Raw genomic sequence first — 18,244 nt, 5'->3', positions numbered from 1 at the left:
CATCAACACGCGGCAAAACTTTTCTCATGGGTGCCATTTTCGTTGTGGTCTACTTTTTTTTTTTTTAGGGGCGTGATGACGCAGCATCCGTGCTCTTACAATGAAACAGTGCCTCCTTGTGGTGGCAACTAAAATACTGTCTCTGTTAAACCACAGTAACCATAATGCAGTTAAACACTGTACAACATGAGTACACACAATGAATATCTTAATAACGAGTGTTGTGATATTTTGATACCATGGTAGCATTTACAGGATATTGTTTTATTGTGATATTATACAGAAAAGAGTTACTCAATAAGGCCCATTTAATAGTTGTTTTTCTCTTTCTCTCTGACCCAAGAATTGATGTGTAAGACTCACAGGCTGGTACCCCAAGGTCGAAAACACCACAGAGACGAGACCACTTCCTTACTCCCATCCTCCCTTTTTCTTTATCTCTTAGAAAAAGGCTCGTTAAAGGCCAGGTGGTTTGTTTCAGAATTCACTAATGAAAGAACTCTGTATTCTATGTCTAGGAGTGTATTTTGCTGGGATGATCATAAATTGTAGCTGAACTGATAAACTACACACAGGATACTTCTTTGCTCACAAGGCAGGAAGACGTTTCCTTATTTGGTCTGTACCGGAACTTGCTGACACACGAACCTTTTTTTCTCTATATAAGCTGTTGTATACTTAATAAACCTTTGAGTCGATTGGGAAGGCAACCTAAAGCAGTCTCTGTTTTCTTGTTCTCCCAAGCTGCTCCCGAGCTCGTACTAACACGCTGAATGGCATACCTGAGTGTTACTTTAAATAATTAGGAATCTTAGAAGGAAAGGACAGAACTCTGCTTATCGCTCGTGCCTTGGAGGGAAAACCGGGATGGACATTTTTTTCCTTCAATTAGGAACACAGAGTTTATCACGCAACGTCAAAGGTATGTGCCTTTTTTCACGTCACGCTGTGCGCCACGTTATTGTTTACATGAGATGAATTGCAGAATGGCAGATAGAGACAAAATACTGTTACTATGACTATTTGCAGGTTTTACACACTTACACACACACGCAGTTACTGTCCCTCCATTTAGAAAGGCAGAGGTGTCACGGTGTGATTATTTTACGTGCAGTTGTTTATTTCCTGTGTAATAATATTCAACATTGCTTCGTCTCTTGCTCTTGACGAAGGCAGTCGCACTTTTCTCCTCTCCTCCTCCTCCTCCTCCTCCTCCTCTCCCTTAGCTTCCCTGCTTAGCCTCTTATCTCCTTGTCTAGTCTCGTGTTTTTTGTATTACTTTTCCCTGGAACACTGTATCACAGTCCTCTAAAACCTAAATGAGGAATTATGGATTTGATCAACTGGTCCCTAAATGTAATCCACATGTAAAAGGAACAGTTACATTTCTTCTAAATGCACTTTCAGCTACAGTTTATTTGCAGCTATACAAAGAGAAAAATACATGAAACCTCATCATGATACCATCATAAATAAGACCATATAAACATAGTTTTCATTTTAAGCTTTTGTGAGAGATACACATATTGACGGGGTCGGGTTATGTTAAAAAGTATAAATTGTTATACTTTGTTCATTGCTTCAAAGGTACCCCACACATCTTTTTTGTTTGCTTGTTTGTTCTGGTGTATTTTTCATTTGAACTGTTATTCTGCCAGAGTACTCATATTTACAAGATGGCATTGAACGCCCCATTGGTGTGTCAGGAAAACTTTTTTGTACATATGTTCCTTGAAAGGGATTGGAGTCGTTTCTTTTTCCACCGCAGCCAAGGGCTAGGAGTTGGAGAGAAGCTGCTGTAAGTTTTTGTCATGGATCTGCTTGTGAAATAAAGCATATGCAGTGAGAAAGCAACTCCCGGAGTCATCCCTGCCTTAAAGCTGCAACACTTTGCTGTAATGATATCTGTTTTTATTTGGCTTTCATTGGTATTTGATGAAAGATTTTTAATTTTGTGATTATGCTTAGTTGTAGCTTCATTTAAAGGAAGAAGAGGTTGTGAATTGGAGCCAACACAGGAAGAGAGATTGAAGCCATATGTGTAAGAGGAATGCGGTGACATCCGGTTTTAAACAGACAGACTGGCGCTCTCCCTCTCTTTCTCTCCTTTTATGGGAATGTCTGCATTTCTATACATACCAAGTTATCTCCTGTTTCAGCTGACAAGCGAACAGTTTCTCCTTTTAAGGAAAATTATCAGTTCCATACATGCCACTCCTACTGCTGTGGAAACTTGCTTTAAGTATAAATAAAGGACATTTTGGATGCCCTGGGCGGTCTTTCCTCTCTGTCACATCTGTCCTGCACATGTTGCTGCAGGATGGATCGGGCGATGAGGGGGGGGATCGTCCATGTGTGCACATGTAAAAGATATCTTGAGTCTGAGTTCCTTTGCCTTCTACAATTTCTCCTCACAGTATTCATTGTTAGTTTTGAACTACGAAGTTGGATTTTGGTATTGTTATATGATTATAGCTGCATTTGGTAGTAGTGTTGATTTTTTACCTTTTGTTTCTACCATTTTTCATGGATCAGTCTCCTCTCCAAAGTCCTTTTGTTTTTATCACATTTTACTTTCTGCGTTAGACGTTTCCCTTTTTAGATTTTCTCTCTTTCATTTTATTAGCTATGTGTCCTTTGTGCTTTGTCTTTAGAATTGCATCCTCCCTCATTACCTTCAATTATTTTCAACTTTTATTTTTTCCAAGGTGTTTCTACTCACCCTGATTAGAGAAAGCATTCTTTTTGTTATCCCGCCTTGTTTGTTACCAGCCTGTTTTGGAAAGGCACTATTAATGTGGAAAGGTATATACAGGTTTTAGAGCATGAAGGAATTTTTATGGAGGCTTGGATGAAGCCTGAGTGATGAGGGAGAGGCAGTGACGAAGAGGAGCTGGGTTGCACGAAGGCATCTGCAAGGGAGAATGTCAGATGTCATGTGAAAGTGAGATTTAAAGTAGGCGGAGTGAAGGCTGATTGGGCTGAAGAAAGCTGGCAGAAAGATGATTGGACTAGATCGGTGATGTCACAATTAGCTTGACAGCGTTGGAAAGTGAAAGTGACTTAAAGCTTAGATTAGTTGTCAACACCTGGGAAAGCAGACAGATGTAGACTTCAGATCTTCCTCATCGAACTTACACATAAGCTACACCAGCACGACTAGAGTAGAAGTCTGAGTTCTGAACCGACATGCATGCAGTCCAGACCCTTTACCTCCTAAAAAGGTTTGGAGCATCATGAAACAATAAATGCAACAACGAAGACCGAGGACTCTTGAGCAGCTAGAATCCTATATCATATTTATATCATATTTTCTCAGTCCCACACATTTACAGACTGTTGTTAAAGGAGGATGGGATGCTACACAGTGGTAAACACGGCCCTGTCCCTACTTTTCTGAGGCTTGTTCATGTCATCAAACTTAAAATGAGCCAATATTTGTCTTGGTATGGTACATTTTCTCAGTTTAAACATTTGCTATGTTTTGTTCTATTGTGGCGTCGTAGGTTTTATTTATTTCATTTTAGTTTTAATGTGGAAGTTTTGTGTCACTCTACAATATCACAGTTCAGACTCATTTCTAACAATTACTGTTTGTTTGTTAAGTCTTACTTCACTTTACTTTGTTCGGAAACTCTACTGCTATTTCAGTGTGCATCTTAATGTCCAGTCTGTTCTCAGAGACCATTTTCACACAGTGTTACACACAGCACACTTTTGTGTTCAACGTTTAATTGGACCAGAGAATATGAACCTCCTGTCACGCTCAAAAAATAAGGAGTGTCTGCACACCAAGCCTTGCGTGTTTGATGACCTCCATTCATGTGACAAAAAGGAATTTAGCTTCAGATTCCACAGAGTGGCTGACTAAATCTCTCAGATATTTTTAGTGACCATTGAATAGCTTTGACTGGATGATCTGATATCGTCATGCTGGTGTTGTTTCTGGAACAACATAGTAAATGTTGTTTCGGGATCAACATTGCAAGTGACCAATCACATTGTTGTGACGTTATTCTTTGGCGCGCCAAGCCATTCGTGCATTTATGAAATTCCAATGTTGCAAGGACAATATCAATTCTGCTTAGCGTTTATTAAAGGGTTAGGGTCAGGGTCCATTGATCGGCGGACAGAGGCGGATTCTCGCAGCTTAAGTACAGATTCTTGTTTTACGGCGATTTTTTCCGAAGTCGCAAAATTATGACATTCTGATTGGTCACTTGCAATTTTGATCCTGGAACAACATTTACTATGTTGATCTGGGAACAACACCAACATGACGATATCAGATCGTGCGCTTTGATTGATGTCATCTAACAGGTTGCATTGGATTTGGATAAGTTTTGAATTGTGATATTTTTAGTTCTTTTAAGTACAAGTAGAGTAAAATTTGAGGAAACAAAATGTATATTCACTGCTACTATTTGTATGTCACTTTTAAAAGTTTTAATAAAGATGTTCAGTTTTTTCTGTATTACAGCTTTACTTTTAATGGTGTTTCCAAAACACAGAAGTATATCAGAGAAATGTATTGTAGCTCCACCTTTGTGCATTGGTGGAAAAGTTTCGGGTTTGACTGAAATGAAACTGAAAAACTGACAATGCATTAAAAAGATGCAACAACAGGTGACAGGTCACACAGTGGAGCACTGCTGTCAGGAGCACAGGTAGGCTGCTGGGCAGATAAGTGTGTTTAAGCGTCTTTAATTTAATATTTGTTTTTTTTTTTGTTCTTTAAAAAAAAAAATATATATATATATTATATAACAAATTATAAAAACATCCAGGTTTATTTTTCCGTTAGTAAAATATAAGTGACTTAGAGATTAAAATTCAAGCATTTGACACTAGATTGAATTTAAAAAAAAAAAAAAATCTGTGATGCATCTTGACACATGAAAACTTGGAGTTTCATTTAAGACAACATTTCCTAGGATTTTAATCATTGATTCAAGTTTCACTCATAAAACAGAACAAAGAAATATCGAGTAAATCAGCAACTTTTTAATCATCACATTAATTGCTTGTTAACTCACTTTTATTCCTGCATAAACTAAAGAATTAATAATAAATAAATAAGAATTCATTTTACAATGTGAGGTAAAGACTTTGATATTCTTGAGAAAACCTCAATAATCCAGAAATTCCCCATTTGTAAGCACTACTGCAATGGTGGGAAATAAAAGCTCCCTTTCCACAGGACAAACCTCCGGCAGAACCAGTCCTCCTGGCAAGAAGTGCCTCAACCAGTTGGAGAGGTGAGGAGAAAGTGAAAGGAAAATAGAAAGAGAGCGTAAGACAGGACAAAACACAGGCTGCAAAAGAAAAGACAAGTGAATGACATGCTGCAGTGGTATATATGTGTTTAAGAATGTGTTTAAAAGAAAAATCATTGTGCCTTGGGCCTTGCTTAGATGTTATCTAAAGTCACGTAAATTAAAATACATAACTTTAGACTGCATGTCTAGTGTTTCACAAGTTGTAGAACAGCAAGTTGTTATCATTGATCCTGATCCAGGGTATAGGGTATGTGCACAGCTATGCATGAGTTATGTGTGTAGGTGTGTAGAGAAATGAACTTGGGTTGACTCAAATAAAATATAATAATATCCATTGTCGAACTCTAAAAATAGATTATGCAGACACTGTGAGTATAGTGTGTATTAGAACTGTGATGATTCAATCAGTAACTCAACTTAATTAAAAAACAAATTCTGCATATATGCTTAATAAACATCGTGTTATAACATTATATAGCTAAATGTAGTCTAAATATGCTGTTAGCTACTTCAAGTTGATTTGGATTACTATAAAACCACAAGTTATTTTGATTGTTGCTTTTAATTTTATTTTACTAGGCATTTATTAGTTTATTACTGAAAACTGTTTGAAGCTATAATGTTACAGAAACAGAACTTTCCCTATTTAAATTCCTGTTTTCATCTGGCTCTGTGTGCAAGACTGTAACATGTAATCTGTAACACTAGAGGGTGCCTAATCACTGTCCACACATCTCCAGATTGACATCAAATACTCCATGACTACAATATAAGTGATTTAGAGATTTAAATTCAGACATTTTACAATAGCTGTAATTAAAAAAAATCCTCAAAACTCAAAATTCCCCAAGACATAAAACTTTAGTTCTAGCTCTTTTTTTTTTTTATTATATGAATTTGTATTGAATCACCCTCATGGGTGGATCACAGATTACTTATTTAATTCTTCCTCCATTAAGATTGAAAAAATAATGCACAACGAAAAATAATACACTGTAAGTCAAAATCTACTGATCACATTTTCTGGACAGTGCATGTCTTTATACCTGCTTGTTTGTACCTTATCAGTCCCCTACAGATACTCAACTCATCCAACATGGAGCAACACTTCTGTCACTGCGGCCGGTCTTTCACAACTTACCATGGCCTGAGAGTTCACCAGGGAAAGAAGGGCTGCACACCAAAGGGAATGAGGATCCCTGAAAGTGGGCAATCTAGTTTCCATCCTATGCCGGCCTTTATGGGATCTCTAATCAGACGAGAGCCTTCGATGGGCATGTGTATGAGTCTGGATTATAGTGAGTCTACCAATGTGTCTACCAGTGGTCAGTTTGTGTTGCTACAGGGTCGGGGAGTGACTATCTAACTAAAACTCACTGGTTTACAGTGATAATCTATTTTCATGTTTTAGATAATTACTTTTTTTTAGAATATTTGCCCCATATTTGTCAAACTTACATCAATTAAATCTACAGTTTCATCAAACATGATTTCTTTTTTGCCATCTCCTACGATATTTAATATGTACTATGGCTTGGTTTTTACAGTTTCTGCACTGAAAAAACAAAGACAAAAACACATAGCTGATAACTGATCACTGGAGGATTGTCTGATCCTCCAGTCAGACAACCACAGTAATATGCAGAGTTAGATGTTTAAGTTAGTTCATGACAGGAACAAGACTCTGAAGAACAACATGATAACATTGATCTTCTTTTCTTACAGGGGCTCAAGAGAGACAAGACCGAGAGAGAGAACGAGCAAGACAAGAACGAGAGAGACAAGAACGAGAGAGAGAAGAGCGAGAGAGAGAAGAGCGAGACAGACAAGAACGGGAGATACAAGAACGAGAGAGAGAAGAGCGAGAGAGAGAACGAGCAAGACAAGAACGAGAGAGACAAGAACGGGAGAGACAAGAACGAGAGAGACAAGAACGAGAGAGACAAGAACGGGAGAGACAAGAACGAGAGAGAGAACGAGCAAGACAAGAACGAGAGAGACAAGAAAGAGAGAGAGAAGAACGAGAGAGAGAACTAGAGAGGGAAAGGGAGAGAGAACGGGAGAGAGAGAAGGCTAAAAGGCGACAAAAGGTACTGCAGTTTCAACACAGTGAATATACAGTCATTCATTACCAGTTTCATCCTCCAAAACTGAAGCACAAGGTAGTACCTCACAGACAATCCTGTCTGATAATTCCATTAGAAAAAGCACAGAGGTGGAGTTCAAATACTCAGATTACTTGAGGTAAAGCCTGAAATAAACACATTAACAGTTAGGTAATGAACTGGCTGTTTGTCTAGCTTCACCAGGAGGTTAACATTTGTGACATGGCTCAGGTAACTAATGCTTTTTTATGACAAACCTGAAAAATGTGTGACTCTAGTACTGGCAAATCCAAACTACGCAGTGACTCATAGAGCTGCTGACATGACTGCTAGTATAAGACTTATAACCTGTATAAACTTTGAGTATTTTAACATTTTCCATTGTCCCTTTTCAAGGAAAGACAAGAAAAGATGAAAGCTGATTTACGGCAGAAAATTGATTCCCGAGACCACAAGATGGCCGAGGTCAAATCATCTGAAATAAACTGCAATGTAAAGACTGCAACATTTTTTTAAAAAAAAGAAAATCCTTTATTTTGATATTGCTTTGACGCCGTTACTCTCTTATGGCTATTCAGGGTAGCTTGGATGCCGAATGGCTGGAGATCAACAGTTTCTTCTCAGAGGTGATGAAAATTGCGGAGGATGCTAAAGAGAAAGCATGCCAGACTGTGGACGACAGGTTGGTCCTGTGAGGCATATAGAAGTTAGTCTGTCAGCATCGTTGAAGAACATTTTAACATCGCAAGGATTCTTTGTGCTCCTTTGGTGCATTATGTTTTAATAAAATGGATTCCCACGTGCCCTCTCTGTTATCTTTAGGAGACGGAAAGTGAAAAGAGAAGCACAAGATCTCACCCACAAGCTGCAAAGAGAAATTGATGTGCTCAAAAAAGCCACTGATGACCTAGACAACAACCCAGACTTGGAGGTGAACCTCAAGGATCTGAGATCCATCTACTGGAGCATAAATTCCCTTAAAAGAGGAAAAATTTCATTTACAACATCTGTGCATTTTCAGTGTTATTTCTGATTCATTCAATTTAATCGTGCCTGCTGTAAGCTAACTTTTACCTTTGCACACATGCACAGCTTTCTCCTGTAACAGGCCTGAAAGAATCTGATAACTGGAAAACTTTATGTGACAACACTTCACTCTTCTTCGGGACACTGCGAGGTACGACTTCAGCCATGATGAAGCAAATTGGCCAGGAAATAGAAAAACTCGCATCCAAAGGTAAGTCTTTTGGTCTCTCGTGACTTGTATTAATTTAACTTTAGACATACTGCAGCTTACTCAAATGTGTGTTTCCACAGACCTCGAGAGGATTTCTACATTTGCAGGTGTGTATTTAAAAAAAAAAATTACAGCAGTATAAAAACAATGTTAACAGTGAGTAAAAACAGGGAACAGGTGTGCATGTCACAGTTTGCTGGGCAAGCCGTGCGTAAATTATTAAAGGACCCTTTAGGCAGGCAGCTCAGATGCAAGTGAGTTTGTGATACAAACAGATATGACAAGGGTGACCATGGAAACTAAGCAAAACCTAAACTTGGAAATCTAACAGAAACAAACCAGAAGTGGAGATGCAGGGAGATTCAGGGAAACGACTTGGGAAATACAAAGACGAACCAGCTACGCACACCAGAAAACACAGGAGTTATATACACAAAGAGGCAATCAGGAAATGAGAAACGGGAGGAGACACAGCTGGGGAAAATTGGAGCTGACGAGACTGAGAGATATGAAAACAGAATACAATAACCTGAGACACTGACCTTCAAAATAAAACAGGAACTCACACATATAAAGAAACACAGACTTTACACAGAGGGAAACACACAGGTAGGGATGACTAACACTAAACTGAAGAAGAACCAAACCAAAACCAATGAGCTAGAAACCACAACCAGAATATATTATAATAATAGAAAACAAAAAACACTTGGTCAAATGACCCAGGACCATGACAGTGCACCAGATTTTCAACATAAAAGCCCTGTTTTATTTTAAATTTTCCTTTTAAAGGAAAACCAATATGCTTATAAAATAATAATGACATGTTCAAAATTAGACATCAGTTTGATACAGTAAGTCAGTTTTCAGAATAAAAGCCTTTGATTTCAGTTTTAAACATGTTTTTAATTTCTAGAGTTGAATTTGTTCTTTTGCTAAAGTTAAGTAATTTCTAAGCACAATTTAGTATGCACTTCCCCAATCTGGATATTATTTTCTCATGTAATTTTCTGCGTTTGTTTAGAAAATAATGGCAAAGATCAGTTTAATATTATCCAGAATTTATTTATTATTTTTCACTTGTTATCCTGTTGATACCGAGAGCTGGTGATATAGAGAAACCATATAACACAAGTATGTTGTTTCTGAACTGGGTGGGCAACCCATCCATCTTTTTCCTAAAATTCAACAAAATGAATTTGTTGCATTTGAATAATGTGAGAATTGAAATCTAGCACAGATATTAGACAAATAACATTAAAAAACATTAACAATAAAACAAATTAAAGCCCTAGCTGGCTAAGCAACCCGTTTTATTTAGTAAGTCTTCTCTGTTACGGTGAGGTCTGGAAAGGTCAGTCTGATTGGACTCCATCAATACTTAGTGCCTTGGTGTGATGGAGCCCTTTAACAAAAATGTTGATTAAAAAAAGGAATAAAGAGTGATTTTTATGTGTTGACCTATGTGTGATGTTTATAGATCTACTTACCACATGGTTCAGTTTTTTTAATTAAGTGTATTCTTTTGACTGTAGTGGACGTGAAGCTGGACCCGACTTCTGCACACTCAAGTCTTGTAATTTCTGATAATGGGAAAGAAGTGAGAAAAGGTGGAAAAACAGCAAAAGATCCTAATTCTCCCCAGAGGTCTGATATATTTGGAAGTGTCCTGGGGCTCAACAGGCTGAAATCAGGGAAATCATACTGGGAGGTGGAGGTCAGCAACAAGACTGGGTGGGATGTGGGTGTGGCCAGATGTGATGCTTACCGCAAGGGGAAATTTTTAGTGACCCCTGACAAAGGTTACTGGGTTATTGTCTTTTATGGAGACAAAAAATATGCAGCCCGGACAACACCGCCCGTGCACCTTCCATTTAAAGGGAAACCTCGGAAAGTCGGGGTGTATGTAGATTATGAAGAAGGTCTCGTGTCCTTTTATGATGTGATGTCTCAGTCTCACATCTACTCATTTACTGAGTGTTCGTTTGGTGGTGAGATCCTCCCATACTTCAGTCTCCATCTGAAACCAGATGAGAAAAACAGCGATCCTTTGATTATATCTGCTATGGAAAAGCAGTAGTAATCACATGCACTGGTTTTGGAGCAGTGAATGCATCAGTTATAGGCATTATATATATTAAAGTGGGAATTTGATTGCCTGGGTTTCCATGTTCTTTTCTTATAATGATAACATGAATCAATGAAGGTACAATAAAGGCATGGTTTTAGAGTTTTCTTTTATGCACTATATAGCAATGCTAGCAATGCAAATGTATACATATTATGGGGATGCACTCTAAATACTGTTAATTATGATTATGTGCAAAGGGATGATTTACTAAGGATTCTTCTCTTGTTATTGGTTGTGTTCATACAAACCAGTGTTTCCCAACCCTTTGGAACCACAGCACATATTTCACATTAGAAAAATCACAAGATCCACCACTATTGACACCCTGCCATATCTAGGTGTGTGTCAACATGTTAAGGTTGGCACGTTAAGCATGTTGTTTCCAGAGCTGCACCTTTCAACCAAATCCCGTATATTTTACTTGTGAGCAATTTGTTATTTCAGCCTTATATTTGTGTGTTCAGGTCAATCAAATGTTCAAATATATCTGCCAGATACAGCAGTCTTGTACACCACTGGTCCCTTGAGAGTAACTTGACGTCCTTCTGATTTGTGAAAAACACTTTAAGTTCTTGATTCTTGCAGTCTTGGCAACAAGTACTTCCCGGTGCAGAATATAATGCATTGTAATGACATCTAGATGTTGCTCTTTCACTCCGTTTACAAATCCTTTAGTGTGCCCGAGCATGGCAGCTGCTCCATCGGTGCAAACATGTATGCATTTTTGCAATTCAGCAACTTGTTAGCTTTAAGTGCTTTATTGCTCTTATTGGTGGTTTTCCTCATTAAAGCTGCCTGCGTCTCAGTCTGTACACGCTTGAAGTGATGGGTGTTTTGTCTGGAGATGGTGTTTAAGTTTGCTTGGAACCAGGCGTAGCAGAATGGGCTCAGTTGGTTCTCCAGTGTATGAGAATCCAAAGGCAAGATAATGTTAACTGTATTGTCATGATTTTACTTTTTCTTTTGCTTTCTTCCACTATTATTGCTAGGGCCATCTGGGTTGGAATTCTCTCTAGGACCCAGGCCAGATTGACGGTTTTTGTTTTCAGTTATTTAGTAATCGCTATTCCCTGCAGTTTTGTCTCACTCGCAGCTCGACTTTGTACTTTTGTATTTCTTCTTCATCTTCATCTTGCTGGTGGTAAGGGCAGTACAATTAAGTGGATCTGGTGGATGAGAATGTGTTGTGTCCTGTAATGATCGTACCATATTGCACCACTAGAGGGTGGTGTCATGAAATAAGAGTAAAGTGGAGTTGGTAAAGTTTTAGAGTTAGAGTATAGTTAGACGGCTAACTGTTAACTTGTTGTGTCTTCCTGTTACCTCTACGATGTAAAGTCTGTGCTGAATTCATTAAAGAGCACTGTTCCTTTATGAGGACTGGTTTATTACCGGCCGCTACTACAGAATGTAATTGTTCTGCCTGTCACAACACGCCACTTGCTAAGAGTACCAATCAGGTGAAATTGGATAATCTTCCACGGCACACTTGATGATTTCTAATGGCATACTTATGTTCCGTGGTTGGGAAAAGCTGATTTTAACCACTACCTCAAGCATTTAGTCTACAAGATGCTTAATTCTACAGACCCTCCTTGTTACTCCACACATCTGTTGAACAATTTGTCTCACTGGGCAGTTTAGATCCTGTAAACTGTAGTCTACATGAGTCACTTTAAATAATCCATTTACAGCATATAAGCAATATGTTTTACACAGATATACACAAGAAACAAACAAACTTCTATCTAGGGAATATTTTTTTATATTTTAACTGTGTTTGTAATGATAAAAGAATGAAATATGTTTAAGATTTTAGTTTTATTTATTTTGTAATTTGAATAAATCCAAACCTTAATGAAACCAGCTGTATATTGTCTTCTTTACTCTTCCTTCAGCCCTAGGAGTGCAGGGATTTTAGAGAAGCAAGTTTGTAGCTGACATTAGTAAAAAAAAAATACATTTTACATTAGCTAGATTTTTAAGTGCAATAAAAGTTAATAAGCTACAGCACACTGTGGTTTAGCTATGTCTGAATTCAAAAGGCTTTAAAGGCCACCTGATTTTTCAGATTTTTTTTTTGAGCTTGACTCTTTCTTAGAATAACAGTGAGGAACCCTACAATCTGTTTCATTTCTTCATTTCACCCATGCAAGCAAAGTTTAGAAAACACTTCCTGTGAAAGTGAATTGGCCAGACACTTTTTAGCACTCACTAATGTTAAGAGAAAATTTTAGACTAGTAACATTAATGCTATATTTTTCTGTGAAGCTCTGCCTTACAGTGACATTAGCTCCACATTCTTAGTCACTGTAGTGCTGTGAGACCAATACAGAAGGTGCTGCTGAGCTCTGTGTTATTATAATCATTTTGCCTCAGATGTGTGCAACATCAGCATCCACTATATTGAAATTAAAATAAAAAGTTTTAGCAGGTCTGCTGTGTGTCCTGCTCATGCCTGGGTAACTGACCCCTCCAAACTCTCCTCTTTCAGCATGGCAGTTGAGCGCTCCTCTTACACATTTTCAAAGCAGAGATTGGGTTAATGACAGGGCCAGTATGATTAAAAAAGCTGACCTAAACCACATAAATCATGAAGCATTACAGTTGTTGGCACCTCAGATTTAGAGATCAGAATCCACAGTTATACTTTTTATACCAGCAGGAAGAAACTGATGTTTCAGTCGGTGGCTTTCCTCAGTGTTTCGGAGACATTTGTGATTTGACCACAGAATCAATAGATCACAAGGTTTGTTTGTTTGTTTTAACTACACCTCAGAGTGCACCGTATGCTTAGTGTTAGAAGTGGTTATGTAAGCATATCTTACATTATCAGCAAAGACTCATTACATTAATAATTATTATAAAAACTGTTATTAGTGAAGGATATGCCTGAAGGGAAACTTTGAAGTATCTCCTTAAAAATGGCAAGACAACCAGAAAACCACCAGTAACAAGAGGTGGATTTGCATTTGGAGCCTTTAGGTCATTTCTATTTACACTAGTAGTTTTTATTTAATGACCAGTGAGTGAAAGGACACTAAGATAGAGTCTTAACTCAAGGTGAGCTTTGAATGTTGACTGGAAATCCAAAAATCTGAAGACATCACAAAAGTCCACAAGAGCAACGGGAGCAGAGTGTAGACATAATATAATTGTATTGTATAAATGTAATATATTTAAACGTAAAGGCGAGGCATTTGCACACACCGAGACTAATGAGAGGAAGTGGAGGCAGCTGGTTGAGAGGCAACAGGTGGCAAAGCGAGACAAAGGAAGCAAAACTAAGGACTACCAAAATAACACAAAAAGTGACTAAGCAAAGAGACAAAGCATATAACATGCAAACATGTGCAAATTCAGTTGGAAAGAGAATACAGTCATGTGTCAGAATATAAAAGAGACCAAGAATAACTTTTGCAGGTGTTAGGCAAGAAGATGAAGCAACACCAACAAAGAAGAAGAGAGAGAGAGAATAAGATGAGGTTTAGATGTAATTTCCCTTTCCCAAATAAATATTGTTTCATTTTTTTGTATCTGAGCACACATTTACTTTGTAGTCTTACACTTACACCTACACTTCAGGTGAAAATACTGAGTTTTACTATAGAACGATTTGTGTTGCACTTACATGTAGTACTGCAAATGCTATGCAGGTAAACAACTCTACACTAAACGGAGAAATGGGATATTTGCACACACTGGAATTTGTGACATGGAATCAGTTTTGAGATGAGAAAATGAGATTTTGAGTGTTGTTGAGTGTTTTTTGTGCTTTTTTTGATAAAGTGGTTTACTCTTTTCAGTTGTGTTTTGTAGAGTTTTGAAAAACTGAACCACAGTTTCTTGAAATGTGTTTACATATTTCGTGTAAAAGGGACCAGCCAGCTGATTTGTCATTTAATGCTTGTAAATGTTTATAGTCCTCAGAAAGTTTGGATTATTTTTTACACTCTTTTTGTGCATTTTTTAATAAAGATAAACATGAATTATTATTATTATTAGTCAGTTTGGTTAAATATGTCAGCACTGGTATGTCTACAATACTATTAGTTAGTCTCCTCGAGGTCTGGTGCAGTAGTAATCTGAGAAAAATCAAACAGGTTCGGGTTCATTTATTCATAACCTGAAATCACTCCATCTTCACTGCACTTCTTTTTGATGATGCACTTTTTTATGCTTCCTTTTTCTTTGCCTTTGACTGTTTTGATTCCTGTTATTTGGAGAAAGATGATTGGTTACAACTAAAAGATAAAAAGAGGAAGCAAGTAAAGGATGTTGCAGTACTTCTAACCCACCAGAGCACCAGGTGATATCAGTCCTCCACAGCAACAAGGAAAGGTAAGATGACTTTTCTGTCTCCTGGCTCGTATTTTCCTATACAGTTAATGATATTGAAATTTCATTTATCAGATGAAATTGTGTAATTTTGCAATCTTGTGTACTCACGTTTTTTCTTGATATAAGAGTCGTATTGAGATGTTAAAGGAATAACACAGATTAGTGGCACTCTGCACATGATCCTACTCTACAGTAATATAAGAGTTACCAAACACTAATGTACAATATTGCAATGTGATGTTAAAACGTATATGATATGTTGATTTTGTTTCTGGATGCTGGTTTTTTTTATTTTTATTTGAATGCACAGCATATTCATTATTTTAAATGATTTGTTGAGTGTTTCCTTTTAAAATATGTTAGCTAATCAGTATTGCCTTCTCTGTCTGTGTAGGTTCGGAGTCATCCAGGTCAGTGCAGCGGAAGTACCTTCAATTAAAGGCAACTGGACTTCTTTAAGTTTCTTGAAGTCAAAGTCAAATGTATTTATAAAGCACATATATTAAAAAAACAACTGTTTACAGGTGCAATAAATTTAAAATAATGCAAATATTGCAAATATTAAGTCATGTTAAAAATAAAAACTATACTGTATTTTTTCAGATTTATTTTACAGTGCATTTTGGGACAAACTTGTAACTGAAGAAGCCTCTGAGGGTGACATATCTTCCAAGTCCAAGTCCTGTTGCTTTCTTTTCAACCTCATGAGATTGTCGCCTTCTCTCCTTTTAACTGCAGATAAAATGAGATTCATTGTCTTGATCACCATCATCGTCACTGTAGCCCTTATTGATGGGGGCAGCAGCATGACCGCGGGGCCTTCATCACCGTGTCAGGACAAAAGTCCAAAAAGTCATTATGAAGAATTTGTAAGCAGACACATCCTTCAAGAGGAATTTGACAGAAATTCCCTAGATGCTTGGAAAAGGTAAATTAAAAGTAAATAATTCAAAAATGGTTAGTTTTATTGTGTGCAATAGGAAACAACCTTTAAAGTAAAAGCTTACAGGCTTCAGAGGGTTACGTGCTGCTACACCACATGGTGCTGCTTTATCAGCATCTTCATGTGATGTCATTAAACTCAGCATTTTATGTGTGGAATTATTTTACAAATAAGAGAACAGATAATAATATTATTATTATATTATTATCTCTATGTACTGAAATATTGATCTATTAATGCAGGTATTTGAAAAAAGAACACCTCTGGTGCAGAACTAAAGTGCAATCGTTCCTCAATAAAAGTGATCTGGAGACCGTGAACAGAATCTGCAGCAAAGACGGGCGACGCTTAAGCAAGACGGATAACTATGCAGGGAACTTGTGCATCAGCAACTCAGAAATGCTGATATATGACATCGCATCCAGGAAAAGGAACAAGGATTGTAAAATTAAAATTGGTGCAAAGAAAAGGGTTGTGATTGTGGCATGCGACAAGGTTGGAAACCAATGTCTCCCTGTTCATTTTCAGAAATATGAACAGCAGAGAGCAAGCAATATACCCTGCAGTCCTGCAAGGAATTTCAGTATTGTGGTAGAATAGCTTTCAACTGATTAATTTCTAAATTCAGCAACTTTGCATTGTGTTAGTGCTTTAACCCTTTTTTTACCAAGTACTTATTTGGTAATTTTGTCTGTAAAGGGGTCTTAAATCATACTATATGTGAATGCTTTTGCCATTCTTTTTTTTCAGAATAACCTCAACTTTCAATATCTAGCAGTCATTCTACATCACTGTATTGTTATGGCAATGCAACAACAGTTTACGTGGGGAAAAAATAAATTAAAAAAGGATCAGATTTCAAGTTAAGTGAAAACTGATATTCAACACGAACAAAATGTAACACAACATCAAGTTTAAATATGAACTGTACTAAATATAATGTATAAAAAAGTGTTTACACCTAGATCACTTCTCTCAAGCTCAAAGAGTTGATGAGTTACAGTAGTACAAAGCTCACGTGGTAAATTCTAGGCAGAGTTGAGTTTTCTTTCTGTGTTCAGATAGCATTAGCTTTAGCATCAGCTTTTCTTTTTTTGAAACCATTCACATTTTTTCCATAGCATAAACGATGACACAGTTACAGTCATTTAAATAGGGCTTGGAAAATGGGCCCGTCAGCTGGCTAATGGTGAATAAAGGGTTATTGAATTTTTCTTTAGTTTTCTTTTGATCCATTATTGAAAAAAGAATCATAGAGAGTTTGATAACAAATGCAGCATCCAAATTTCTAGTATTTAATCTGTGTAAGAAACATCTGTTTAATGAGTACTTCTAACTAGCTGTATAATATTTGGATTTTAGAACTACTAAGTTTGTAGTTGTGTTTTTGATAGTAAGACCACTCCCACTTGTATCATTCAAAATAAAAACTGATGTTTTTTTTTAATTTGTATCCACAAAAACAGAATGGTGTAACTTTGTTCCTGTTTATTAGATAAAGTAGTGTAGCACAGCAACACAGTCTTGATTTTGGTTTGCTTAATTAAACTTAATTTACATCCATATTTGTTTATAATCACAAAACTCTGCTTTAGTGGCAATAAGTACTTGAAAAAAAAAAACATAGTTACAATCTTCTCTTGTATGTTTAAGTCATAAAAGTTATAAAGTGTTTTATGTTATTGGGCATTTATGTGGACTACTTCATGGTAAGCAAAGACTAGCTGATGTCTGCTGTGCTTCCTATTTTTCTGCATTATGCTTCAGCCACAGTGACCCAGATTTTAAATGTCACATACATATAGTACACATATAGTACAAGAGTGTACTTCTTCAAATACACAAATAACACTTGGGATGTTAGCCACAGTCAACTTGTGTTAGGAAATGGTCATATGTTTCCCTTCACACTAATTTACTGGTAATGAACGAATAAGAAAGTTATTTTGTTTTGTTTTTTGTTGCCCTCTCGAGGCTGTTACTGTACTGAAAACTCCCTGAAAAGCCTTCAATCTCCTCCTGAGTTGCCTGGTGGTTTGCCAGAATCTCTTTGAGGCAGAATCTCTTTGAGGCTGGGTACTCTGAACCGCCACTAAGCGCATAAGCGCAGACGACAGTCAGGACCCGTTCCCCGATCCAGAGAAACCCTAACATACAGGCAGCAAGCCAAGGGGATACCAGAATACCCGCCTCAACTCCAGACTGAGA

At 37.2% G+C, this 18,244-nt stretch overlaps 1 protein-coding gene and 1 long non-coding RNA gene across 4 annotated transcripts; both read left to right on the top strand.

Annotated features, from left to right (window-relative positions):
* Positions 1–223: 223 nt before the first annotated feature.
* Positions 224–12,587, top strand: LOC101478065 (uncharacterized). Of its 2 annotated transcripts, none has more exons than XM_076881649.1 (9): positions 224–922; positions 6,348–6,577; positions 7,005–7,369; positions 7,781–7,876; positions 7,963–8,066; positions 8,207–8,315; positions 8,477–8,621; positions 8,702–8,728; positions 10,157–12,587. In XM_076881649.1, the coding sequence occupies exons 2-9, from the start codon at positions 6,376–6,378 to the stop codon at positions 10,699–10,701; spliced, it is 1,593 nt and encodes a 530-aa protein (XP_076737764.1). In that variant the 5' UTR covers positions 224–922; positions 6,348–6,375; the 3' UTR covers positions 10,702–12,587. The 2 variants fall into 2 exon arrangements, with proteins under 2 accessions (XP_076737764.1, XP_076737763.1); XM_076881648.1 differs by lacking the exon at positions 224–922 and adding an exon at positions 5,135–5,258.
* Positions 12,588–15,045: 2,458 nt separating this feature from the next.
* Positions 15,046–18,244, top strand: LOC112431672 (uncharacterized). 2 transcript variants are annotated; one of them, XR_013097272.1, is made up of 4 exons: positions 15,046–15,093; positions 15,488–15,534; positions 15,832–16,021; positions 16,279–18,244. It is a non-coding gene; the product is annotated as an uncharacterized LOC112431672 (long non-coding RNA). The 2 variants fall into 2 exon arrangements; XR_003022618.2 differs by having other exon boundaries at positions 15,053–15,093; positions 15,488–15,503.

The sequence above is a fragment of the Maylandia zebra genome, linkage group LG3, assembly GCF_041146795.1.
Source record: "Maylandia zebra isolate NMK-2024a linkage group LG3, Mzebra_GT3a, whole genome shotgun sequence".
Taxonomy (NCBI): domain Eukaryota; kingdom Metazoa; phylum Chordata; class Actinopteri; order Cichliformes; family Cichlidae; genus Maylandia; species Maylandia zebra.
This window is presented reverse-complemented; position numbering and strand designations above follow the sequence as displayed.